Below are 27,473 nucleotides of genomic sequence, written 5' to 3'. Positions count from 1 at the left end.
AAATTTTCTGAGGAGAGATTGTATTAAGGGATTAATGAACGTTTGGTGATAAGATTGGCATGCAAATCTTTATTTTTAAAGTTAAGGTATCATTAAAACATTTGGCTTCCCTGTATGTATACTGTATTTTCTTCTTACACTATCCTTAGGATGGTAAGAAGTAGTATTAAATTTCTTGAAATAGATCCTAAAAATATAGGGATTAGTGATTGTCTTATGTGTCGTTTTGATTCCTTTTTTACTTTGCAAAGCAGTATTTAGATTGATTCAATTTAGTTGATTCAAATTGCCAAATATGTTAAGCGTAAGTTTTCACTTTTGCATGGTTTGTAAGTTTCAGAGCAAACCTTGAAAAGCTAATAATTATGATTGTCTGCAACGAGGTTCAGAAAACATTGTAAAAGAATGGTTAAAATTTACTCTCAGTAATTTAGACTACATTGAGTGGTGTAATTTTTGTAATAGAATATACATGTGTGTAAGCAGTAATTTGGAATATCTCCTACAGAAATTCTTAATATATTATCACTCTTTATGCACAAGAACAAGAAGAAGGAGTAGCACAAATAACTGAAAAGAGAGTCTCAAGAGTAAATAGTTACTAATTCCAGTAGCTAAGCTGTGTGTGTTGAAAAGTTTTGACTTTTTATACATCCAATAGAAATTCATTTAATCATTCATAATCTTTTTCTTCCTTCTCCTTCTGACAAATTTTTGCTCTGTGAAAAATAACCCTGTCACATTCCAGTTGTGATAATTGTAATAATTACACATTATAATTAACTTCCTAAAATGGAATATGTTAACTTTAATAAGTTCTCTTAAATTTCAGTGTGAAAAAAATAGATTATTTTTCTGTAGCACGGACACAGGCGTAGTCTGATTCCTAATCTCAAAACTAGACACAATTGCATTAGCAATTGGTGAGTAACTGAAGACTTCACATGGAAGTGTTGGTTTGGTTTTTTAATATTTCCATTTCCTTTTTTTTTTTTTGTAATTGAACTACTTTTTGTAAATCAATGGGAAGATTGAAATATTTTGAGAGGAGCTGTTGGGTTTGCCTCTAAGTTTTGCTAGTAACTAAGGGAAAAAGAATAATGTGGTTATTTGTGGTTGAAATTGTGTTTTAGTAGAGTCCATTAAAATATACTTTATTATTTGGATTATTTTCTTATTTTTCAGTTGTAACTGTTTTCAGATGATACATGTAAAATTAAAGTTTTATCCTTGGTGTTAATTTACAATTGGTAATTATAATTATACAGCTTTCAGAATGTCTCTTCATTTTTTTTTTTTTCGGTTTTTCTTAATCTTAAAAATCGTATTTCTTTTTCTTTCATAGTCTTTTCTTGTATACATGTTTTCTTTCATTCTCTTCGTTTTTTGCTCAGCTATCCTCCTGTAACCTCATAATATTTTTATGAAGATGATGGGATGGTAAGTGACTGGCAAAGCTGGAGATAATATCTTTTTCCCTCCTGTATTCTACTGAACTTGTTGTTCCTTCTGAGCCTTACTTAACCAAGTTAAACTTACAGACCACCAGCTCTGCATTTAGTTTCCTGACCCTGTGGGTTAGGTAGAATTTAGATACGAAAATGGCTGGAAAGATTTATAAAAATCTATTGTGTTAATCATTGGTGGGGAATCCATAACATGGCATGGAACTTGAATGTACAGATTTGAGAAAAAATATTTACATTAATTATATGATGATGGATGTTAATTGATAAGCACTAGGTTGAAATTCACTGTTACAGAATTCACTATTATGTCATGATTGCTGGTTGCCCTTAACTGAATGATTTTGAAGGAAAGCTGATAACTATTTTGCGTTAAATTTTTACAAGTGGTTCCTTATATGATGCAGTGCTGCTGCAACAAACAGTAGGAATTTTGTAGCAAAAAGTCTTAATATCCATTTAAATAACTGCTGTTTATTTAATGTCCATCAGTGCTAGGGCCCCATCTAAATGTGATTGTTACAGTCTCTAAATTTTCACAATTCTACAATGGTTTTAGAAAGAGAAAACAAAAATTTAGGTTAAACAACTTATCCAAAATGATTTCTCTAGAAAGAGATAAAACTGTGATTCAAATCGATGTTAGACATTTATCTACTGTAACCCTGTATTATTTTTAAACCACATAGTTATCCCTTTTTTTTTTTTTTGATTTAGTGTTTTTCCAAGATTAAAAAGAAATTCCAGTGAAGAGTTGATTCCATCTTTATGGTATCTTTATTTTATAAGGTTATAAGGTATGTTGATTTATCACGGAAGTTGAATGAATAAATCTTTAAGTGGCCATTTAGAATTCTGTTTTTAAAAGTCAAAATTGAAAAGAGTTGGGCTGGGCACAATGGCTTACACCTGTAATTCCAGCACTTTGGGAGGCCAGGGCAGGTGAATCACCTGAGGTGAGGAGTTCGAGACCAGCCTGGCCAACATGGTGAAACCCTGTCTCTACTGGAAATAGAAAAATTAGCCGGGTGTGGTGGCATGTGCCTGTAATCCCAGCTACTTGGGAGGCTGAGGTAGGAGAATCGCTTGAACCTGGGTGGCGGAGGTTGCAGTGAGCTGAGATTGTGCCATGCACTCCAGCCTAAGTGGACAGAGTGAGACTCCGTCTCAAAAAAAAAAAAAAAAAAAAAGAAAGAGTTTATACTATTTGATGTTTAAATGTTTTCTGTAAATTAAACATCCATACACTTAATCATATTTCAGGAACATTTTTTTCCATTGAATTATTTACATATACTGTTGTGCTTTAAGGTTTTAAATTAATTTTAATATTTGATTATTGTAATTAGCATTTGAAATGTATAGTGTTCAATAAATGGATTGTTACATTATGTAAGTTGGGTTTTTTTTACCCTAATTAATTTTCAGGTAGTATTTCCTAAAATAAGTCAATACTACTTGTAAGTGGTTTTACTTATTTTTCTTTTATGTCCACTTACTGCTTAAGTATGTTAGTAGTAGATATCTTGGAAGTTACATAAATTTTCTGAATATTTGAAGAATTAAAGGAGCTTTTTCTCTATAGGAACTTTTTTATTCTTTTATGATATTTTAAATTAATTTTCTAAAAACACTAAAAGAAACAATTACTTAAGTTTCCTTTGTAAATAATTTAAATTTTCCAAGGGAAATCTTGAAGTATAGAATTCTTACTGTTGTGTATTTGCTTTATTTTGTTTTAGTCAACTTAAAAAAATGGAAGAACTGGGTCTTGTTTGGTTTCTCTTAATTCCTTAAGAGTAGTTTGTGTTTTTTCTTCATTGTTCTAAGTGTTAAACTAGAATCGGAGTTTTTGTTTAGAATAGAAAAGACTTCATGAAAGAAGAAATGTGCTTGGTTTTATGAATAGATTAACATAGTTTTCAGTTCAGGAAACTGGTAAGCAGTACTTAAGGGTATTGAGATTTTTGGTATATAGTTCAGTGTAACCCTTGGCAGAGATACAGTTAAGACATTTATCTAGAATATTAGTAAATTGAAGTGTTTATAGGAAATGTGATAGGAGATATGGGCTAGACATTTTGAAAATTAAAACCAGGGATCTTGTTATCTTGGGATCACTACTGTGTCCTAGGAGCTTTATCCTTTACTAAGAATCAGTAACTGTTTATTGGATATTAGGCACAGTCTTCTCCCGGAAACAGACAACAAACTTTTGATTCAAAGGAAGCAGTAATCAAAGAAGAGCAACATTACAGGGCAGTTTGTAATAAAAGTTGAATATCCCTATCTGAAATGCTTGAGACCAGAAGTGTTTTGGAGTTCAGATTTTCTTTTGGATTTTGGAATATTTGCAGAATACATACTGATTGAGCATATCTAACCTGAAAATCTAACGTGCTCCAGTGAACATTTTCTTTGAGCATCATGTCAGTGCTCAAAAAGTTCAGGATTTTGGAGCTTCTTGGATTATGAGTGCTCAACCTGTATAGGAAATGTGGACATGGAGCATGAGTTAGTTATATTTGATACTTGCTGAGGAAAGGATGTCCAGACCACCAAAGAAGAAGGATCACCCATTTAACTTGGTGTATCCAATGCCATATCAGAGCCTTTTCTTCCATTTTAACCTCACCAGTAGTCTTTATTTAGATTTGTGGTTTATGATCAATAAATTAAATCCTAGAATACAGATTAGTAGAGCAGAGTTGAGCCTTTTCATTATTTCTTTTAAGGTTCTTTTCAGATTGTGTTCTAGTTTTTTGCTTTAACAGTTTACAGAAGAATTTCTAGACTATCTGAGAAGAATACTCCAGGTATTTGTCCCAGTCTTAAAGTGATTCAACAAAAAGTTCATAATCACTTTTTAGAACCCTTTTTCCAAAGAACTGTAATCCTATGTGTAACTTAAAAAAAGAAAACATACAAATGCTTGCATCTTTTTTCACATATTTATCTGTATTCAGCAATCAAGAATAGCTGGTACTAATGCATATCTTCACATGATTTTTCATTATTTATCTGAAAATAATATATATTGGGTCATTATTTGGCTCTTCAACCTCAGTAACTCAGTAACTTTCTTTTGGTTATTTTGTTGACCTGTTTTGGATGCTTTTCAAAATATTCATAGCATGATTTTAGTGGGAAGAACACATTATTATGAGAGTTAGGCAGTCTGAGTTCCACCTCCATTTGTGTCCATCCTCTCTTCCGTTTGTTTATTGAATGCCTTCACCTGTACTCTGAATTGCATCTCTTTCCTTCTCAGGAAATTTTATGCATTGTCAGTTATTCCTTCTCTCTGTAACTTCAACCTCGCCTTCTTTCCTGAGTCTGACCCATCAACAGTTAAACATGATCAAGTCTTCCAATCTGACAGAGCTCATTTATAGCCAAACTTCTTTCTAAAGAGCAGTCTACATTCATTGTCTTTTTCTCCCTCACCTCTGATAATATTGAACCCACTCCATTTTAGGTTCTGTCCCTATCATTCCTCTAAATTGATTTTTAAGGTCTCTAGAATATTCCTCTGTATTCATGGGCATTATTCACTAATCTTATTTGACTACTCAGCAAACATGTAATTTTTGATCAGTTTTTCATTAAAATACTTTACTTGACTTCCTTGACATATGATTTTTGTTCAGATCTCTGTGGCTATTTCTGTCTCCTTTGCTGCCTTCCTCTCCTCTTGGTTCTTGAATTTTAGAATTCTTCAAATTTCAGTTCTAGACAATCTTCTATTCTTACTCATAGCTTTCCCTGTGTGGTCTCATCGTTTCTCATGTGGACATAGTAGTCTCCCCACTTTTTTTTGCCACCCTACAATTTTATCCACAGAGCAGCTAGAGTAGTCTATAAGTTCTTTTTAAAATACATAAATAATATCATTCACTGCTTAAACGCAACATAATTTAGTCCTTGGCGGCTTCTCTGACCCTCTTATACCAGTCTTCATTTACTACAGTCCATCTATATCAGCTTCTTTGAACTGTTCTTCAGACATGATAAGCTTGTCCTTGCTAAAAGCTCTAGCTGTTATTTCTCCTTGGAATGCTATTCTTGTCTACTCTTCCTATGCCTAGCATTTTCTTAATGTTCAGGTCTCACCTGAGATGTCACTTTCACCGTAGTACTTGTAGTTGACGTTGCTACTGATCTGTTGACAGTATTCCTGAAATAGAATATAGGATCAATGTGGACATGTTTATTTTGTTCACAGCTGTGTCCACAAAATCTAAACCAGTGCCTATAGTACTGTAGGAGTTCATTAAATAGTTGGCTGATTGATTTTTGTACCTACTGGTTCTGTTAACAATCTTAACCCCCAAATGTATTTTCTTCTTAACCTTCTCCTCTGAACTCCAGTCTGTATATTTAACTGTCTATCTGACATTTCCACTTTTAAGCTTAAAAAGCCTGCTCCAGTTGAACCTGTGATCTCTAAATCTGGGACTCCAGGATTTCCTGCCCACGGTGAATGGATTTACGTTCATCTATTTCTGTAAGCTAGACAGTTGAGAGTCTTCTTCAATGCCTTCTTTCCCCCTCATGTTCAATCCATCAAATAGATTCTATGGACTTTGCCACCTGAATATCTCTTGTATCTCTTCCTACATTTTTAACTACCATCATTCGATGGATTTTCACACAGTGAGTGTATCTAGATAATTAATACCCAGGTCAGGAAATATTACTAGCACCTTAGAAGCTCCTTGTCGCCTCTCTCTGTCAGAGTGATCTTTTCAAGGGAAAATGTGATCATGTTTAACGCCTTTCAGTTGCTTCCCATTGCTCTTAGAATAAAGACCAGAAATCATAATGTGATGTTTAAGATCCTGGATTATGTGACTGTTTTTCCTATCCAACTTCATGTTTTTTTAGCTACTCTTCTCACTTTCTGTATTCCAGCCCTGATGGCCACCTCTCAATTCCTTGAATGTGCTATGCTGTTCCCTCTTGCTAAAAAGTATGTGCACATACCCCTCCCATTCTTGTCCTTCAGATTTGAGTTTTCTTGGACATAGCAAGCTTGATGAGGTCTCAAATGTTCTCATGTACTTTATTCATTTGTATATGATTATTTCCCTTCATTATTTTTAAGCTACATGAGTCAGGTATTATACCTGTTTTGCTCACTGTTGCATGGTCATCAGTTAGCATGGTGGCTGGAAAAGATTGGTATTCAGTATTCATACAATAAGTGTAAATGAGTAGTTTGGGTTTGTTATGGGATGAACTATCCACCCCCACCCCCCACTACCACACACAGACACCCAGCTCATATATTGAAGATTAAAATTCTAACTGTAGAACCTAGAATGTAACTATATTTGGAGATAGGGCCTTTAAAAAGGTAATGAAGATAAAATGAAGTCATATGAGTGGACTTCAATCGCATATGAGTGGTTTCCATTAAGAAGAGGTGATTAGGAAGCAGACACACAGTAAGGTAAGACCATGTGAAGACACTGGAGGAAGATGGCCATCTACAAGCCAAAGAGATCTACAGGCTTTAGAAGAAACCAACACTGCTGACACCTTGATCTTGGACTTCTAGAAGTGTGAGAAAATAAATTTCTGTTCTTTAAACTGCCCAATCTGTGATACTTTGCTATGGGAGCCCTAGTAACTAATATGGATTTTGGTATTGGAAAGTGGGGTGCTGGTGTAATTAATACCTAAAAATGTGGAAGAGGCTTTAGAACTAGATAATGGGTAGAGGCCAGAAGTATTTGTTAGAAAAAGCATAGACTGCCTTGAGGAGATTGTTGGTAGAAATATGGATGTTGAAGGTGATTCTAGTGAAGCTTAGAAAAGAGAGCTGTAGAGAAAGCTTCAGTCATCTTAGAGGTACACATATGTCACCTTGAATAAATATTAGTAGAAATATGAATGTTAAAGGTGTTTCTGGTAGGATCTCAAACAAATGAGGAATATATTGTTGGAAACTGAGGGAAGGACAATGCTTATTGTAATGTGGCAAATAACCTAGCCAAATTGTGTTTTGTGGAAAGTGGATGAACTCATAAGTGATGACTTGAATGTTTAGCTGAGATTTCTAAGCAATGCATTAAAGATGTGGCGTGGTTTCTCCTTGCTGCTTAAAGTAAAATGCAAGAGGAGAGAGAGAAATTTAAGAAGGAATTATTAAGCCAAAATGAACCAGAACCTGAAGATTTGGAAAATTCTCAGTCTATCCATATTAAAAAATTTAGCATGTTCTGGAGATAACATCAAAGTTGTTGCAAGACAACCATTTCCTAAAGCAGTTAGGGGTGTGTGACTTGTGGATCCAATCAGCCATCTTGGCAGCAACTAACTAGCAGAAACCAGGATAGAGATGGGTTATATCATTGGAAATGCTGCTGACTGGTAGTGAAGGGAACAGAGGGATAAAAATGAAGGAAGTCTGTTGGATTTCTGGGATTCTATAAAATGGGTCAGTAGAGCTATCTAGCTGTGAACGTGTGTGTTCTCCTTCAAGAAAAGGGAAGAATGACCCTGAAGATGATTGAGAAGTCAAAGAGGCTACTGTTGCTACCACAAGACCAGAGGGCTCAGGCCTGAGGAGTCAAGGTGGGCTACTTAGGGCTGAGGGAGGTGGGCTACCACACTGGTGGGCTCAGAAAACAGGGCTGCCACCCCTGTCAGCTGGGAAGATGGAGAATGAAGCTGAAGAAGATTATTCTTGACCCTTAAAATCTAATGGGATTTGCCTTGATACGTTTCAGACCTGCTTGGGACCCATCACCCCTTCTTTCTGATTTATTTGGAATAGGAATGTTTATTGTATGCCTATCCCACCAGTGGTGTATTTTGGAAGCAAATAACTTGTCTAGTTTCACAGGTTCATGCTGGAGAAGAATTTTGCCTCAGGATGAAACCTTGAGTACGCCTGTACCTGATCTAAATGAGATTTAGATGAGATTTGGGCTTAGAGTTGATACTGAAATGTACCCAAAAAGTCAAGACTTTTGGGACTGATGGGACTGATGAGAAGGACATGAATTTTGAAGGGCCAGATGGCAGAATGTTAGGGGTTGAATTGTATGCTCTCCAAATTTATAAGTTAAAGTCATAACTCCTAGTACCTAGAATGCGAGCATATTTGGAGATGGAGCCTTTAAAAAGGTAATTAAGATAAAATGACGTTATACATATGGGCCCTAATCCAATATGCATAGTCTCTTTATAAGAAGAGGTTAGGACACAAACACAAAGGGAAGATCATGTGAAGACATTGGAGAAGGCCATCTACAAACTGAGGAGGGAGGTCTGAGAAGAGACAAACCCTGTGGACTTCTTAATCTTGGACATCTAGCCTTCAGAAGTGTGGGAAAATAAATTTCTATTGTTTAAGCCACTTAGTCTTTGGTACTTTGTCATGGGAACCCTAGCAAATAAATAATGTAGCTCTTAACACTGGTTAGTTGAGAGGCACTTAGGAGACATTTCCTTCTTTTCTGCAGTTCCTTTGTGTGTAAAGTTAGGGCATTTGCCTTAATCAGTGGTTCTTTTAAATTTCAGGTCCTAATTCATCTGCTGTATGTTCTTTCCAAAAATTTTTGGAGTTTTACATATCCCTGGAAGTCCATCAGAGGACCCCAGGTTCAGAATTCTTAGACAAGACTCTTTCTTACATATTTTTTAAGAGAGTCTTTCTTTCACCCAGGCTGCCAGGCTAGAGTGCAGTGGTGCAATCATAGTACACTGTAACCTTGAGCTCCTGGGCTCAAGCAGTCCTCCCAGCTAATTTTTAAATTTTTTTAGAGATAGGATCTCACTGTGTTTCCCAGGCTGGTCTCAAACTCCTGGGCTCAGGTGATCCTCCTGCCTTGGTCTCCCAAAGTGCTGGGATTACAGGTATGAGCCACTGTAGGTGGCCATGATTGCGTTCTAAGGAAGTTTTACCTTGGTTTTGTAGCTTATGATCTATTAATATAATTTGACTATTTGAAGTGAAAAAGTTGATTGTGTGAATTAATGATGGAAATAACTTGTTTGTCGTTTATACTGCTTAAAAATTTAGCTTTTTAAATTTTAAGGAATTGTTGTCTAGACTTGCATTGAACATTTATTGCACCGCTTTTACATGCTAGTGATGGAAATATAAAAGTAAATAAGGTAAGCCTTCTACTCTTGAATATATAGCTTGATGAAGCGAATAGATAGCTTGATGAAGATGGTGGGAACCCGATGGCTTTTACATAGAATATGGATTAGTACTAGTCTTGCTTTGTGGGATTAACAATTTTGAATGCAGGGACTGTGTTTTTATGTCCTTAGGGTCTGGCTCAGTATTAAGCACATAAAAAAAAGCTTGATTTGTGTTTGAATACTCCCAGAAATTATTTCTGCTGGCACCTTTAAGAAGCAACACTGAGATGTTATAGTATTATACTTTAATTAAATCGTACTGTGTTCCATAGCTGTTTTGAGGCACTAATTAGTGCAATATAAATGCCTTTTTTTTTTTTTTTTTTTTTTTTTTTTGAGACAGAGTCTCTCTCTGTCACCTAGGCTAGACTGCAATGGCACGATCTCAGCTCACTGCAACCTCCACCTCCTGGGTTCAAGCGATTCTCCTGCCTCAGCCTCCGAAGTAGCTGGGATTACAGGCGCGTGCCACCATACCCGGCTAATATTTGTATTTTTAGTAGAGACGGGGTTTAGTAGAGCCAGGCTGGTATTGAACTTACGACCTCAGGTGATCTGCCTACCTCAGCCTCCCAAAGTGCTTGGATTACAGGTGTGAGAGACCATGCCTGTCCAAATATAAATGCTTTTAATGACTTCCAGTATTCAAAGCTTTCTGAAAATGGAATGTGTTTCATCAAGAAGTATATAGTAAGTTGCTTGACAGTGGTGTTCATGGAACAATGGAGTTCTGTAGTTTCAGACTGCTCCTTAGAAGTATCTCAGGGATTGTTGTAAAGGGCAGAGGGAGACAGAAACCACTAATTTAGTACAACACAGAGTTTGAAATTGCAGAATTCAAAGTTGCAGTTTTGACTGCAGCTTGATCAACTCATGTAATTTTCTGAAACTTTTCCTCATAATTAAATGATTAAGTCTTTTTAATCTACAGTGTAGGGTTATTGGATGGATTAAGCAACATGAATATTTTAGAGTTTCTGCTGAAATAGTTCTTATTTTAGTCTTGGAATTCTGTGATTTTTGTTTGCCTTTTGATGATTTTACCTCTTTTGATAATACACTGAAGATGAGCAGAGAAGGAAACAACCCATTTTTATAGTAGTTAGAAATGCTGTAATAGGCTGGACTCAGACTGTAATCCCAGCACTTTGGGAAGTTGAGGAGGGCGGATCACTTGAGGCCGGGTGTTCGAGACCAGCCTGGCCAACATGATGAAACCCTGTCTCTACCAAAAATGCAAACAAAAAATAAAAAGTTACCCTGCTGTGGTGGTGCATGCCTGTAATCCCAGCTACTTGGAAGGCTGAGGTAGGAGCATTCCTTGATCCAGGAGGGCAGAGGTTGCAGTGAGCTGAGATTGAGCCACTGTACTCCAGCCTGGGAGAAAGGGCAAGACTCTGTTTCAAAAAACAAACAAACAAAAATGCTGTAGTAGGTCTAGAAGGATAGAGTTTGATTTTTTTCATTATCTAATTTATCAAAGATATATTCCTTATTAGCATTGATGGATTAGTCTGGAATTGCTCAAAACAATTTATGATGATGCAAATGCCTTTTTATCCTGAGTAATGGCAAAGTTTTCTCACCTATATTGCAAAGTCTGTTGGTATGATCTAATTACATTGATATTTCCTTTTGTTTTTGAGATGGAGTCTCGCTCTGTCACCCAGGCTGGAGTGCAGTAGAGCGATCTTGACTCACTGCAAGCTCCGCCTCCCGGGTTCATGCCATTCTCCTGCCTCAGCCTCCCGAGTAGTCCGGCTAATTTTTTGCATTTTTAGTAGAGACGGGGTTTCACTGTGTTAACCCGGATGGTCTCGAGCTCCTGACCTTGTGATCCACCCGCCTTGGCCTTCCAAAGTACTGGGATTAGAGGCATGAGCCACCACGCCCAGCCGATATTTTCATTTTTTTACTGGCAAATTTGGTATGATTAATTTCACACAGCAGTGTATTGGGCAGCCCACACAAACCCATTTCTTTAAAAGAAAAAAAAAGGTTTTCATTTTGTTTTAATGTCAAGTTAATGTGGCAAGTCTTTTTCTCCTATCTCTTCGTTTTCGTGGAGACATTTTCCCCCTTGTTTCTCATAAGTAACATTATGTGTAATGTTCATGTGACGGTGTGATATCAGCCTACCTGTAGTTACGTGAAACCGTTACTTGATTGCATCCTGGGCTCCTGTGAAATGACTCATTCAGAATGGGAGCATCATTTTGAGAGGATATCAGTTTTCTATTTTTACAATAGTTAGAAAAGTGGGCCAGGTGCAGTGGCTCACACCTGTAAGCCCAGCACTTTAGGAGACCGAGGTCAGCAGATCACTTGAGGTCAGGAGTTCAAGACCAGCCTGGGCAAAATGCTGAAACCTCATCTCTATTAAAAATAGAAAATTAGCTGGGTGTGGTGATGCATGCCTGTAATCCCAGCTACTGGGAGGCTGAGGCAGAAGAACTGCTAGAACCCAGGAGTTGGAGGTTGCAGTGAGCCGAGATCATGCTGCTTAACTCTAGCCTGGGCAACAGAGTGAGACTCCATCTCAAAAAAAATAGAAAAAAAAAAGTGATAGAGTTGTCCTAAGACTCAGTAGACAGAGAGGAAGAGGGCACAGTTTGGAAGGCACAAGAGGCAGTTTATAATATTTTAAGATACTGTTACCACATTTTTTATTTTTAAGAATAATAGTTTTTTTGTTTTTTTTTTTTTGAGATGGAGTCTCGCTCTGTCACCCAGGCTGGAGTGCAGTGGCGTGATCTTGGCTCACGGCAACCTCCACCTCCCAGGTCCAAGCAATTCTCCTGCCTCAGCCTCCCAAGTAGCTGGGATTACAGGTGCCTACGACCACACCCAGCTAATTTTGTGTATTTTTAGTAGAGACAGGGTTTCACCATGTTGGTCAGGCTGGTCTCGAACTTCTGACCTCAGATGATCCACCCGCCTCGGCCTCCCAAAGTGCTGGGATTACAGGCGTGAGCCACTGCGCCCGGCCTTTTTTGTTGTTGTTGTTGTGATACACAGTCTCTGTCACCCAGGCTAGAGTTCAGTGGTGTGATCACAGCTCACTGCAGCCTTGAACTCCTGGGTTCAAGCAGTCCTCCTATTACAACCTTTTGAGTGGCTAGGACTACAGGCACGTGCCACCCTGCCTGGTTTTTTTTTGTTTGTTTTTTAATTTTTTGTAGAGACAGGATCTCTACAGGCTAGTCTTGAACTCCTGCCCTCAAGTGATCCTCCCTAAGTGCTGGGATTATGGGCGTGAGCCACTGCACCTGGTGACGTATTCTGAATGTTTAATTGTATTGTTCTTTCTGACTTTTTATTTTCTACTTTTAAACTGAAGTAGAAGTTATTTAGAAACAATTTACTTATAGAGAAATAATTTTATTTGTAGACAGGATAGATAGCATTCAGTAGAGAAAGGAAATGAGAAGCAGCCCGTCAGTAGTTAAATAATTGTTCAAGCAAGACGTGGATAAATTGCTATGGTATGACATTGATGTGGAATTTCTAAGAAATGTGTTTGGTCACGTGAATTGTTTTGGGACCTAGGTAGACCTGCTAAAGGCACAGAGCGCATAGTAGATCTCCAGGGCTGAAGCTCAGGTGGGCATCATACCCAAGGCAGCAAGCAGTGAAAAGAGCCACAGTAGAACTCGACTAAAAGTCTCAGAAAACACCAAAGGTTATGCTTGGGAAAAAAGTTCAGTCAGCAAATACTAGACAAGGGCATGGTAAACTGGTAGACAGAGTCAGGAGCCAAGAACTAAAATGGAACTGAGTAAGGTTAAGTGTAGAAGAATGATTCTAGAGCATTGCCATGAATGGTGTTGGGATGTTTGAGGCTTGTTTAGTGGCTGTTTGCTGTATGGTTTCTTGGTGAGAGATGGACTGATTTAAAGGTACAGAATTGGACTATAAGCTTCCTGCCTGCCTTCCCAGCCCTGAACAAGGGCTTTATCTGGATTGTCCTTGGTCATGATAGGGAGTGGGACAGGAAGAAGTAAGCTTGGGTAAATTTCTGTAGTTTACTCTGACTCTTTATGCCCAGGTTGTCTGTGCTTAGCCAAGGTACAGAGCAGAGATTGGAGTCCGTGCAGGTCAAGAACAGTGTGAAGAACATGATAGATGTAAGTTGGAAATGAGAGTTCATGAGATTGACTTTGAATAGACCCAGAAGATGACTTCCAGCATTTGGCAGTCATGAGAACATTGTATAGAAAAAAAATGAGGCTTCCTCGCTGTACTGACTTTCCTGGTGTATATAGGAATGCTTTTTTTTTTTCCCTTAAGTTTTTAAGGTGTATCTTGAGCCTTGGGACAACGTATGCAGTTAATGTAAAGAAGTACTTAGTGTAGTAGGGAAGTAACAAGTGGAATCCGTAGTTACCAGGGATGGAATGGTGTTTTCTGGTTTCAGAAATATGAACCAGTAGTGAGGAGAAGAAGAAGTAAAATTCTGTTGTCTGCGTGAATGTGTAGCTGTGTACTTTTCACTGTTCAGTTTATGGATTGGTAGTCAGTGAGTGAAAAGTAGAGGGCCAGGTTCAAGGAAGGCTTCCTATAGGAGTTGGTGCCTAAGCCTAGTTTAAATCAGACTTAGCAAGAAGGAGAGAATATGAGAAAAGGGCCTGTAGGCAGTGGCAGCTGAATAATCAAAGGTTTAGAAGCAAGAAACAGTAATGTATTTATTCATACAACAATATTTCTTTTTTAATTTTAATTTTAATTTTTTTTTTTTTTTTGAGGCAGAGTCTCACTCTGTCACCCAGTCTGGAGTGCAATGGCACAATCTCTGCTCAGTGCAACCTCCACCTCCTGGGTTCAAACAATTCTTGTGCCTCAGCCTCCTGAGTAGCTGGGACTATAGGTGTGCGCCCCCCCGCTCAGCTAAATTTTTTGTAGAATTGGAGTTTCACCATGTTGCCCAGGCTGCCTTGAACTCCTGGGCTCAAGCGATCCACCTGCCTCAGCCTCCAAAAGTGCTGAGATTACAGGGGTGAGCCACCATGCCCAGCCAAAAGATAAATTTTTTTAAAATTCCAGTCCATCACAGTCTGATACTTTGGTAATGTGTAATAAAGAAATGATTACTAGGTCCGGGTGTGGTGGCTCACACCTGTAATCCCAGCACTTTGGGAGGCCGAGGTGGGTGGATCACTTGAGGTTAGGAGTTTAAGACCAGTCTGGCCAACATGGCAAAATGCCATCTCTACTAAAAATGCAAAAATTAGCTGGGCATGGTGGTTCACACCTGTAATCCCCCCTACTCAGCTGAGGCATGAGAATCGCTTGAACCCAGGAGGCGGAGATTGCAGTGAGCCAAGATCGCACCACTGCACTCCAGCCTAGGCAATAGAATGAGATTCTGTCTTGAATGAATGAATGAATGAAGTGAATTACAAAAAATTTTAAAATACAAACCAAATATTTTGTTTAATTCAACAGACCATAATTACTGTGTCAGCTACATACAGTCGCTCACGCCTGTAATCCCAACACTTTGGTAGGAATTACAGGGACCGGGAGTTTGAGACCAGCTTGGCCAACATAATGAAACCCCATCTCTACCAAAAAATATAAAAATTAGCTAAGTATGGTGGCTCATGCCTATATCCTAGCTACTCAGGAGGCTGAGATGGGAGAGTCACTTAAACCCAGGAGGTGGAGGTTAAAATGAGCTGAGATCACGCCACTGCTCTGCAGCCTGGGTGACAGAGAGAGACTCTCTCAAAGAAAAAAAAAATTACTGTGTCAAATTTCTATACCCTTTTTTTTTTTTTTTTTTTTTTGGTTATTCTCAATTTCTGTACTTGTGGATCAGTAGCAAACTTCATGGACTGGCATCAGTATAGATGACACTTGAATAGCACTGTTTGGTGTGGAGCATACTACAGTAGTGAGAGGAAACATCTGTGAACATTGTATCAGTTGGGAGGCCATGGAACATTTTGTCATGTTTGTTGAATAACTTGTGCAGCCTGAGGCAGCCTGTCAGGGCAGTGGTGTGGCAAAGCCATAATATTTGTGTGGGGCTCATTCTACTGAGGCACATCTGCCCATCTGATAGTGTAGTCTCCTTCATTTCTCCTCCAGCACTCTGCTCTTTGGAAGGCACTGCAGGGTGGCCGTGACTTTGGTCAGGTGTAGCTTATGTTTGGCCATCTCTTGGTTGATCCAGTTTATTTGTCTTAGTTTCAGTGATGGCCAGAGGGTTTGGAGTGGAGCATCTCTCAGGGTGATGTGACCTCTGTTGTTGCCTGGATTTCCAGATCATGTGACAGAGAATCAGCTGGATCATTTCAGCTGTCCAGGTTATCGGTTAGAAGAAACTGAAAACTTGGGAGCAAGGAGACCTCTCTGATGTAAAGAAAGACGAGTAGACTGGTTTATCCCGTCTGTACAGTTAGTACATGAGACTACCCTGGTCCTTTTAGAGCCAGAGTTCTTTGGGGTTTTTGTTTGTTTTCCCCCATTAAAGAGCACTAGCATTTATTAGGGAAAGATGGGGTTCTCCTCAACTCGTGTTTTCCCTCTCTCTATTGTGGAAACTGAATCTCACTCTGAAAGTGAATACATCCATTTGAGAGGGGTGGCAGGTTACCAAGAGTGTCATTTGGTGAAACCCCTCTTTTTCTTGACCAAAAGAGACTTGTTTTCTTTGAGAAGCAGGAGTTCACTTTAATTTGTATGAACACCTCACATCACTCCCATATAAGCCTAGCTACCCTAATATGAGCTGGACTGTCAAGTCTTGTTCAAGAATGGTGACAAGGTGCTATCAGGTCAGAACGCATATTAGAGTAGCTGAAAGATTCAGGAGTTCTTACTTTGAACTTTTGCGTGTAGAATCATTACAAGATGTCTAGAGTGAGAGGAAAGCTGGAGCTGTGGGTGGGGAACATGTCAGAGGTGGAGCTGAGCAGGAAGTGGGACCAGTGCCTGCTGGATGTGGTAGATAGGTACTGGTTTTGGATTAGGGATTGTTTTCTCACCTTCTTTAAAAGAAGAATGTGGCCTTTGGTTCTGGCATGGGATTAGGAATGGTTTATTCCAACTGTCAGCGTGATTTCCAGGTTCCATATATTCTGCATGGAAAACATGTCAAAGGACAGGAGCAGTGACCACCTGACAACATCCCAGTGGGAGGAAAAGAGAAATCATGTTTATTCCTCAGGAATACTGAAGTACCCTGGAGTAAGCTGTCATTCTTCTGTAACAATGTTATTAGTAATGCTTTAAACTCCAGCACACTCTTTATGTATTTGAAACCAAGTCTGTTTCTTGTTTCGTATTTTCTCTCTGGAAATTGTAAGGAGGTGGTCTTAAATACATTAAGCAAAAATAGGGAAAAAAAATGCAGTTAAAATTTGATGGCCTATCAGCTAGCTGACCCAATTCTTGGCAATCAACAAGTGTCTTTGATTGTTTTTTCACCAGGGCTAAGTCATCAGATATGTCAGAAGGGGTAAAAAAAACATAGGTAGCTTGGTTGCATATGCCTTTTTTTCAGAAGTAATATTTAAATTATGTAATAGTTGGTGTGGTGGCCCAGTCCGCCAGCTAGCACATTGCCCTTCCTGGCTGCCTCATTCAAAATTTTGGGCAGGCTGCAGTTCCCACAGGTAACCAGCCACATGAAGGCAACTGTGGGGAATCAGTGGTGAGTAGTCACAGCCTCGGAATCAAAAGGCACCGGCAGGGCAGGGTGGCTCATGCCTGTAATCCCAGCATTTTGGGAGGCTGAGGCAGGCGGATCATTTGAAGTCAGGAGTTAAGACCAGCCTGACCAACATGAAGAAACCCCATCTCTACTGAAAATACAAAAATTACCCGGGCATGGTAGCAGACACCCAGTAGCAGTAATCCCAGCTACTCAGGAGACTGAGGCAGGAGAATCGCTTGAACCCAGGAGGTGGAGGTTGCAATGAGCTGGGATCATGCCACTGCACTCCAGCCTGGGCAACAGAGCGAGACTCCATCTAAAAAAAAAAACAAGGCACCGGGCATTTGCCTGATGAGGTGCCAGTGCCACTGCCACTGGTATCATATCTCCTGCCAGGTACCAGGCCAGCTCTGGCAGAGGAGACATCAAAGAACTGGATTCAGTAATCTGGACTGGCTAGTGCTATATCTGTTACTTTGCAGACCCATTTGAGTTGCCCCGCATCTGGGTGGCAAAGGTAAGAAATGCACAGCCTAGTCCTTGGGAGTATCTAGAAGAATCCAAAGCCATTGTCCAGAAGGTACAACTTTGGGGGCTGGGAGTAGGGGTTGACTGCATGGCTACTAACCAGTCAAAATAGAGGCTGGTTACTATGCTAGAGAAGGGACCTATGGGCCCTTTAGGGTTCCCGTCCTTAGCCTGTTGATGGGTTAGTAAGGATCCTAGAGAATATGCTGGGCTACAGGATTAGGCAGTGGCTCAGGACACTATTTGCCAAATGGTAAGAATTTCAGTATTTTAACAAACTTTGAGGCCGTAAGAGTATACTGGCTGAATGTTAGCCCTTTGAAGTCTGAGACTCATGGATTCTTGAGTATCCATGGCAGCTTGTGCATAAGAAAGCTGTGCAGTTTATTCAGTTTTTTTCTGGGATAGGTAGAGTCCCAGAGAGACTATGAGACAAGAATGCCTAATGTGAGGTGCAATTCGCTGGAACTAGTTGGAAGCTAGAATTTACACCCTCCACCTTTCCTGGATACAGGGAATAGAGTGTGACCTCTCACTTGTACATGTCTGCCAGTTTTAGGGAGAAGTCTACAAACTTGTGCGGGGGAGGTGGGAGCAAAGGGACTTTGTTGAGGTTTTGGCCAGCCAGATTATTGATAGAACATACGTCTTGGAGAATACAGCTAGGGCAGGATATTCTGCTTGGGAAAGTTATGGAAAAATGCAGAAGAAATGTTCAAGCCAATGTCTTTAGAGAACCTGGGAAACCAATTTCATTCGTTGATATCAAGGACTAGGAGCCTGGGAGTCCTGAAAGAGCATAAGAGAACAATCACAGAGGAAGGAAGGTCCAAAACCATTGTAGCAAATAGTACAAAGAACCTCTGGTGTCTTTTTCAGCCACTTGATGCTTAGGTGTATTGGATCTGTTTAAAGGTACCGGCCTCGAGCAGATACTGATTAATATAGAGATAGTAGTGACAGAGTCTTTATGTGGTTAAAATTTATGTAGAAAGTTAATAATATAGAAAATGAGACAAATACTGTACCTGGAACTCTAATTTGTATCCTTAGGAAACGAGAAGGTATCATTGGTAATTATTCTAATGCTAGAACTGAAGGGGAAGGAGAATGTTTTGGATACCAAGCAGTAAAAAATTGAGCAGGGTAAGTTTGAGTCCATTAGAGAGCAAATCGGCTAATTGGGAGTGGGAAAGGTTACACACATTGCTAAGTATTGCCAAACAGCAACAAAGATAGTATAGTGAATAGAAAACTGCAATCGCAACCAAGATACTAGGATCAGCCTGGTGCCGTGGCTCACACCTACAATCCCAGTACTTTGGGAGGCTGAGGCATAAAGATCACTTGAGCCCAGGAGTTTGAGACCAGCCTGAGCAACATAGTGAGACCTCATCTCTACTAAAAAATTAGCTGGGCATGGTAGCACATGCCTTTAGTGCCAGCTACTTGGGAGGCTGAGGAGGGAGGATCCCTTGAGCCTTGTAGGTCGAGGCTGCATTGAGCTGTGATCATGCCTGGGTGACAGAGCAAGACCCTGCCTCTAAAAAAGGAAAAAAAAAGTAAAAAATTAGTGTAACTGTTCTCGGGATGCTACAGTTTTGTGACCTTTTACAAGTTGCTGTCCCAGTCCATGACTCATACTGCATATAAAGATAGTACTTTTTTTGCTTTCTCCTGTGAATACTGTGAATGAGGTGCTATTTATGGATATTCTAGATTCTGTCAAAAATAGTAAACATCTGATTGGTTTCTATTTGATGGTATTTAACATGCTAAAAAAAATGAGTGTTGGGGCTAAAAGGGATTTACAAGATATCTCCTTCAAATCTCACATTTTATTTTTTATTTTTTATTTTTCGAGACTGAGTCTCGCTCTGTTGCCCGGGTTGGAGTGGAGTGACATGATCTCGGCTCACTGCAACCTCCGCCTCCCAGGTTCAAGAGATTCTCATGCCTCATCTACCTGAGTAGCTGGGATTACAGGCATACACCACCCAGATAATTTTTTTTTTTTGGTATTTTTAGTAGACAAGGTGTTTCACCATGTTAGCAGGCTGTTCTCAAAACTCCTGGCCTCAAGTGATCCGCCAACCTCAGCCTCCCAAAGTGCTGGGATTAAAGGTGTGAGCCACCACTCCTGGCCAAATCTCGTATTTTATAGATGAGGAAAGCAAAATCCAAAGAGATAAAATAACTTACCACTTACAGTCAGTAGAAGGACTAGTATCCAGGACACCTGCCTTTTAGTCATTTCTTTGCTCTACCAGAAATCTAAGTAGTATAGTGAGTAACATTCGCTTGCGGTATTTAATAGTTCATCAATAAGTCTGAATCCTTGTCAGTTGCCACTCTGGCTACCCAGAAAATTTCAGGCAGTTATATGCCTAAGGCAGTTACATGAAGGTTGATTTCCTTCTTATACACTAAAAATAGTGTGAAACATGATTGAAAATACACTGTTTTAGTCTCTTGATTTTGTATCCACTTTCAACATTTTAATATGAAACCTTGACAGAGACTTTGCTGTAATTTTGGTCTTGAGGGGCAGGGGGACTTATCCAACTCACAGTACCCAGCAGTCTGAGTTCTTCAGATAGGCATAAAGAAATAAGAAGTTATATAATTTTTGTTGAATGAGTATGGTGATGTTGGCTAATGATAAAAGCCTAAGAAAAACTGTTTGTGTACCAATTTAAACCATGAATGTACTGTAAATAGGAATTTTTGTTGTTTTTTTTTTTTTTTCGCTTTTACACCACTGAAAGTCAACACTTAATTCTTGGACATGTGCAACATAATGATGCACAAATAGATAAAGGCATGAGAACTGAATCAAAGAACTCAAGCCTGAAGGACAGCCAGAAAATGGGTGTGAGCTATCTCTTAAAAAAAAAGAAAGAAAGAAAAAAGAAACAGGCCAGGTGCGGTGGCTTAAACCTGTAATCCCAGCACTTTGGGAGGCTGAGGCGGGTGGATCACCTGGGGTCAGGAGTTCGAGAGCAGCCTGGCCAACATGGTGAAACCCCATCTCTACTAAAAATACAAAAAATTAGCCGGGCGTGGTGGCGGTCACCTGTAATCCCAGCTACTCAGGTGGGTGAGGAGGATAATTGCTTGAACCTGGGAGGCAGAGGCTACGGTGAGCTGAGTTCGTACCACAGCACTCCAGCCTGGGCGACAGAGTGAGTGAGACTCTGTCTGAAATTAAAAAAAAAAAAAAAAAGCTACAAAACGTTCACACATTTTGTTGTTTTCTATGTCCCTGTATAAATGATTAGCTCAAAAGTTAATCTGCCATTTTAAATATACAAAATTTTAAATGTGTACTTTTGAGACCATGTAGTTTTGGAAACTTTTTGAGAGCATGATACTTATTTCTTACTCTCATGTTTGAAAAGGTTTAGAAATGTGGTTGCAAAATTTGTTTTAAAACAACAACTGTGACTGTTTTACATGTGTCCAGCATGTTGAGAACTCAAAAAGTAGTAAATCGGGCTATCTTAATAGTGCGCCTGTTACTAATGGAATTTACTAAAAAGTAAGTTTGCCATATGAAAGGGTATTAATATCCTTTTCAAGCATAACATACAAATGAATTTTCATCTTAAATATATTAACTTCTGATAAAACAGATGCTAGGCCTAAAGATATTTGCTACATAGGAAAAATGATTTTTTAAAAATTTGTCTTGGGCGCCTGTAGTCCCAGCTGCTCGGGAGGCCGAGGCAGCGGAATGGCGTGAACTCGGGAGGCGGAGCTTGCAGTGAGCCGAGATTGCACCACTGCACTCCAGCCTGGGCGACAAAGGGAGACTCTGTCTCAAAAAAAAAAAAAAAAAAAAAAAAAAAAAAAAAAACTTGGTGTTTTGAGATGTGTAAAAAATAATGTATTTTAAAAGTCCTAAATCCTAAGTTTGTAAGAGTGATGCACATGTGAAATTATGCACAGATGTCATCTATCTCATTTCAGGCTTAGGACAAGAAGCAAAATTAAACAAGTTAACGTAATAAAACATTTTTCTTTTCCGATAGTTTTCAGAAAGTCATTTGTTGCTTTTCAAGTTGTCAGAGTTAGACCTTTGTGGGGAGTATATGAAAAGACTTTTCTTACAAAGTAAATCTTTTTTCTATGTATGCAGATTCCATAAGAACTCGCCAGTGCAATTAGGAAGAGCTTCTGGTGAATAAATATACTTTTTTCGGCCAGGTGCGGTGGCTCACGCCTGTAATCCCAGCACTTTGGGACACCGAGGCGGGTGGACCACGAAGTTAGGAGATTGAGACCATCCTGGCCAACATGGTGAAATCCTGTCCCTACTAAAATACAAAAAATTACCCAGGCGTGGTGGCATGTGCCTGTAGTCCCAGCTACTTGGGAGGCTGAGGCAGGGGAATTGCTTGAACCTGGGAGGCGGAGGTTGCAGTGACCTGAGATCGCCCCACTGCACTCCAGCCTGGTGACAGAGAAAGACTCTGTCTCAAAAAAAACAAAACAAAACGTACATATATATATAGTTTTTCAGTTTTTCTTATTATAAAAACTGTTGATTATTGGCATAACTATTTTGTAGCCTAGAGTTCTTTTGGTGTGGCCAGCCCATCAAAAGGCATTATTTGTAATGTAAAATTACTAGAATTTATTCTACATCCACAGAAATTATTTTCCCTTTTTGTGTTTCATTTACTTAGTATAACAGGAGCATGATGAGTCAAAGTAATAATGGTAATGCTGGAATCTGTGAACCTTTGTAATTTATCATGAGCATGTAATATAGTTTTATAATGTATGTAAAATATGTATGGTAAGTGTGATGAAAAACATTGCAATAACCATGTAAGAAGAGTCTTTTGAGACCTCCTCCCAGATAGCAAAAAATTACCACCCTGCCCCTTTTCTCTTCAGAATCTCAGAACTATGAATTTTCTTTGGGTTCTGTTTTGTTTTTTTCTTTTCAGGTTCAGAGCCACTGTATAAGTCTGTCTTAAACCTTGGAGGCATTAGTAGGTCTCAAGGCTCCTGAAAAAAGGTTTTTTTTGCTTTAATCTGGGTGAAAAATGAGGATTTACTCTAATTACAAAACTAACCATTACATTTCCACCCATTTGTATAAGTCAGGGATCCCTAACCCCTGGAACTTCGACCTGACCTGTTGGGAACTGGGCTGCACAGCAGGAGGTGAGCGGTGGGCAAGTGAGCATTACTGCCTGAGCTCAGCCTCCTCTCAGATCAGCAGTGGCGTTAGATTCTTATAGGAGCACGAACTCTATTGTGAACTGTGGATGTGAGGGATCTAGGTTGCTGCACTCCTTATGAGAATCTAACTAATGCCTGATCATCTGAGGTGGAACAGTTTCATCCCCGAAACCACCCCAAAAAATGTTGGGGACTGCTTGTGTAAGTCACCAAATACTCAGATAAAAACAATAGCTTCGGCCAGGCGCAGTGGCTCATGCCTGTAATCCTAGTGCTTTGGGAGGCTGGGGCGGGTGGATCACCTAAGGTCAGGAGTTCAAGACGAGCCTGGTCAACATGGTGAAACCCCATCTCTACTTACCGTACAAAAATTAGCCGGGCATGGTGACAGGTACCTGTAATCCCAGATACTTGGGAGGCTGAGGCAGAAGAATCGCTTGAACCCGGGAGATGGAGGTTGCAGTGAGCCAAGATTGCACCACTGTACTCCAGCCTGGGTGATGAGAGTGAAACTCCATCTCAAAAAGTAAATAAATAAATACATAAAAAACAATAGCTTCCCCTGCCCACCTAGTGGGTAAAATTATTCATTCAACAGCACCTGCTATGTCACAGGCGCTGTCCTATGTACTAGTAGGCAGACAACTTCACAAGTGGAAGAAGAAAAGTAAATCATATGAATGTTAGAAGGTGATAAGGAGAAAAAGCAGGAGAAGGAGGAGAAAAGAGTGTTTTGCCCAGGGTAAGATTATGTGTGTAGGGGAGGGGGATGGAGGGGAACTGGTTGCAGTGTTAAACAAGGTAGGGGTCAATATGGGCTTTACCTGGGAAGGTGACATTTGAGCACCTTAGTCGTCCTAATTTTGGTTTAAACAATTATTAAGAGAATTATTGCACAGCATAAAATGTAAGCCTGATTTTTTTAGTGTTTATTATATGATAACATAAAATTATATTTAGCTGTACATTTTTCTTAGCAGTAGGTATTTGTGAAGCAATGTTGTCAATGTATTGTGTTATTTCTTAGCATTGGAAATGAACTGCAAGTTTTTTTTTTTTTTAATCAGGAGGGGAATTGACCAAATCTTGGTGATTAAACTAGATTTGTAATATTAGAGGACGAACATTTTGATAGAATTGGAGTTAATGTTAGAATATTGAACCAATTTACCTTGTTAATCATAGTTTATTTGCACACAGCAGTGTGATCTTGTCAAGGGGAAATAAGTTTTTTTCTATATTTGAAGCACTCATATTGAAGTAATGAGAAGGTGTTAGAAGATTTGGAAATTAGTTCCTTTGAGGAATTTAACTTTCAGGGAAATTATGTTTTTATAATCTATATTCTTAAAATATATGCCGCTCGATCTCCATACATTTTTTTTTAATTTGGCTAAGAATAAATATAATGAGGTCAGTTTATTTAAGGTTAAGGTAGATGTTAACTTGGAGGACTTAGCAGTTGCTATTGTTATTACTGGCAATAATAAACTTTAAAGCACTATTATCTTAAAGTAAAAACAGCGTACATGACAGAAACAGAAAAATTCAACACATCACACTATAGTTCAAATTGGAATTATTCCAATTCATAGCTGATGAGAATGTAATGAAGTCATCAAATAATAAACTCACCAAATAAACTTTTTTAGAATCTGAGAGTTAACAATTACTGTTAAGCCTTATTAGCTAAGACTGAATTTGCACACAGGGTGTTTCTGTTACAGAGTAAGTTTTGTTTGTTTGTTTGTTTGTTTGTTTGTTTTGAGACAGAGTCTTGCTCTGTCACCCAGGCTGGAGTGCAGTGGCGCAATCTCAGCTCACTGCAACCTCCCAGGTTCAAGAGATTCTCCTGCCTCAGCCTCCTGAGTAGCTGAGATTGTAGGTGTGCACCACCACGAGTTTATGTTTGTTAATCAAAGTTTATACTCAATATATAAGTGGATTTATTATTCTAAAGTGGAGCTTAAATATTGAGAAAACTTTAAACACATTGATTTGTATATTTTCTTTTTTTGCCTAATTTCTTTATTGAAGAAAATATTTGGAGTGCATTTATTTATTTTTTCTATTACAAAAGTAGCTTATTTACCACACATAATCACAAAGAAACCAACCCCTAAAATTTACCACTATTAACATTTTGCATATTCCTGTCTTTCTAAAACATGTATATGCATATATGTTTAAATATATAAACAAACACATATACACACCTTTATTAAAATTGTGGGATGATAATTTACAATTTAAATATATAATTTTATTTTATTTTTATTTCAACTTATAGTTTAGTTACAGGGAGTACATGTGCAGATTGAGTACATGGGAATATTGTGTGATGCTGAGGTTAGGAGTATGGATTCCATCACCCAGGTAGTGAGCATTGTACTCACTACCCATCCTCATCCCTCCACTCTCTAGTAGTCCGCAGTATCTCTTGTTTCCATATTTATATCTATGTGTGCCCAATGTTTAGCTCCCATTTGTAAGTGAGAACATGCAGTATTTGGTTTTCTCTTCCTGCACTAATTTGTTTAGGATTATGGCCTCCAGCTCCATCCATGTTGCTGCAAAGGACATAATCTCATTCTTTTTATGGCTGCCTAGTATTCCATGTTGTATATATACCACATTTTCTGAATCCAACCTAACGTAGCTGTATAGTATAATGGTACAGAACATAACATTTGCAATCAGATAAATTTGGGTTTAAGCCTTTGGTTCAATATATTTATTAATTATGCAAGCTAGGCAAGTTTGTCAGCCTTTATTTCTTTATTAAATGGGGATGATGATAGTACACCTCTTATTAGTCGGGCGTGGTGGCACACACCTGTAATCCTAGCTACTTGGGAGGCTGAGGCAGGAGAACCACTTGAACCTGGAAGGTGGAGGTTTCAATGAGCCAAGATTGCACTATTGTACTCCAGCCTGGGCAACAGGAGCGAAACTCTGTCAAAAAAAAAAAAATTTAGTTAATATAGTAAGCATAATTATTCAGAAAAATAAAGAGCTTGTAAAAATGTTCACAACATAGTGAAATAAAAATAACAAATGATTCATATTTCCTGTATGCCTGTGATGGGAAAGATATTTGTTATATATAAAATCTCACCTAATCCTATGATAACCTCTTTCTTTTTTTCTTTCTTTTTCTTTTTTTTTTATTTTTGAGACAGAGTCTCACTCTGTTGCCCAGGCTGGAGTGCGGTGGCGCGATCTTGGCTCACTGCAACCTTTGCCTCCCGGGTTCAGGTGATTCTCCTGTCTCAGCCTCCCAAGTAGCTGGGATTACAGGCGCATGCCACCACACCTGGCCTGAATATTTTCTCTTTTACTTTTTTTAAATTTTATTTTTCCTTTAAAAAAGAAAAAAAAAAAAGACAGGGTCTCACTCTGGCTGGAGTGCAGTGGTGTGATCACGGCTCATTGCAGCCTCAACCTCCCCGGGCTCAGGTGATCCTTCTACCTCTGCCTCCCGAATAGCTGAGACCACAGGCACATGCCACCGTGCCCAGATAATTTTTATTTTTTTTTGGTAGAGATGGGATTTCACTATGTTGCCCAGGCTGGTCTCAAACTTCTGGGCTCAAGCAATCCTCTTGCCTCAGCATCCTAAGTAACTGGGACAACAGGCATGTATCACCACACTGGCTGTAGTCTCTGGCTGATTTTTAAAATTGTTTTAGTGATGGGATCCCACCATGTTACCTAGGCTGGTCTAGAAATCCTGGCCTCGTGTGATCCTTCTTCCTCAGCCTACTGAGTAGCTGGGATTATGAGTGTGGGCCTCTGGAGGTGCCTGGCTTCTTTAATTTCTTGCTTTATTTATTTAATTTTTTTAGACAGAGTATCACTATGTCGCCCAGGCTGGAGTGTAGTGGTGCAATCTAGGCTCACTGCAACCTCCACCTCCTGGGTTCAAGTGATTCTCCCGCCTCAGCTTCTTGAGTAGCTGGGAGTACAGGGGTGTGCCACCATGCCTGGCTAATATTTAGTAGAGACGGGGTTTCACCATTTTGGCCACGCTGGTCTCAAACTCCTGACCTCAAATAATCTGTCCACCTTGGCCTCCCAGAGTGCGGGGATAACAGGTGTGAGCCACCACACATGGCCTTTTCAACATAGTTTGTAGTCTTTAGAGTAGAGTCTTTTTTTTGAGGTGGTCTTGCTCTGTCATCCAGGCTGGAGTGCAGTGGTGCAATCTTGGTTCACTGCAACCACTGCCTTCCAGGCTCAAGTGATCCTCCCGCTTCAGCCTCCTGAGTAGCTGGGACTATAGGTGTGCATCATGATGCCTGGGTGGTTTTTTGTAGAGACAGGGTTTTGCCATGTTGCCCAGGCTGGTCTCCAACTCCTGTACTCAAATCGATCCACCCACCCCGGCCTCCCAAAATGTCAGCATTATAGGCGTGAGCCACTGTGCCCAGCCCAGACTTTAATTCTTGTACTAC

General features: G+C 39.3%; 1 protein-coding gene and 1 pseudogene across 22 annotated transcripts in view; both read left to right on the top strand.

The window, feature by feature from the left end:
• The window catches only part of N4BP2L2 (NEDD4 binding protein 2 like 2), a 95,947-nt gene that overhangs the window by 26,179 nt on the left and 42,295 nt on the right, over nt 1-27,473 (top strand). For 3 of the 22 annotated variants that reach the window (XR_012426439.1, XR_012426438.1, XR_012426437.1), the window contains exon 7: nt 2,184-2,263. Coding sequence is in view for 2 of the 8 variants with exons in the window: in XM_074021164.1 (XP_073877265.1) it covers nt 2,184-2,262 (79 nt within the window). In the remaining 6 variants the exon portion in view is untranslated. 22 annotated transcript variants of the gene reach the window in all.
• Nucleotides 16,339-16,894, top strand: LOC141408961 (MICOS complex subunit MIC10 pseudogene; annotated as a pseudogene).

Source organism: Macaca fascicularis, chromosome 17, assembly GCF_037993035.2.
Source record: "Macaca fascicularis isolate 582-1 chromosome 17, T2T-MFA8v1.1".
Taxonomy (NCBI): Eukaryota; Metazoa; Chordata; class Mammalia; order Primates; family Cercopithecidae; genus Macaca; species Macaca fascicularis.
This window is presented reverse-complemented; position numbering and strand designations above follow the sequence as displayed.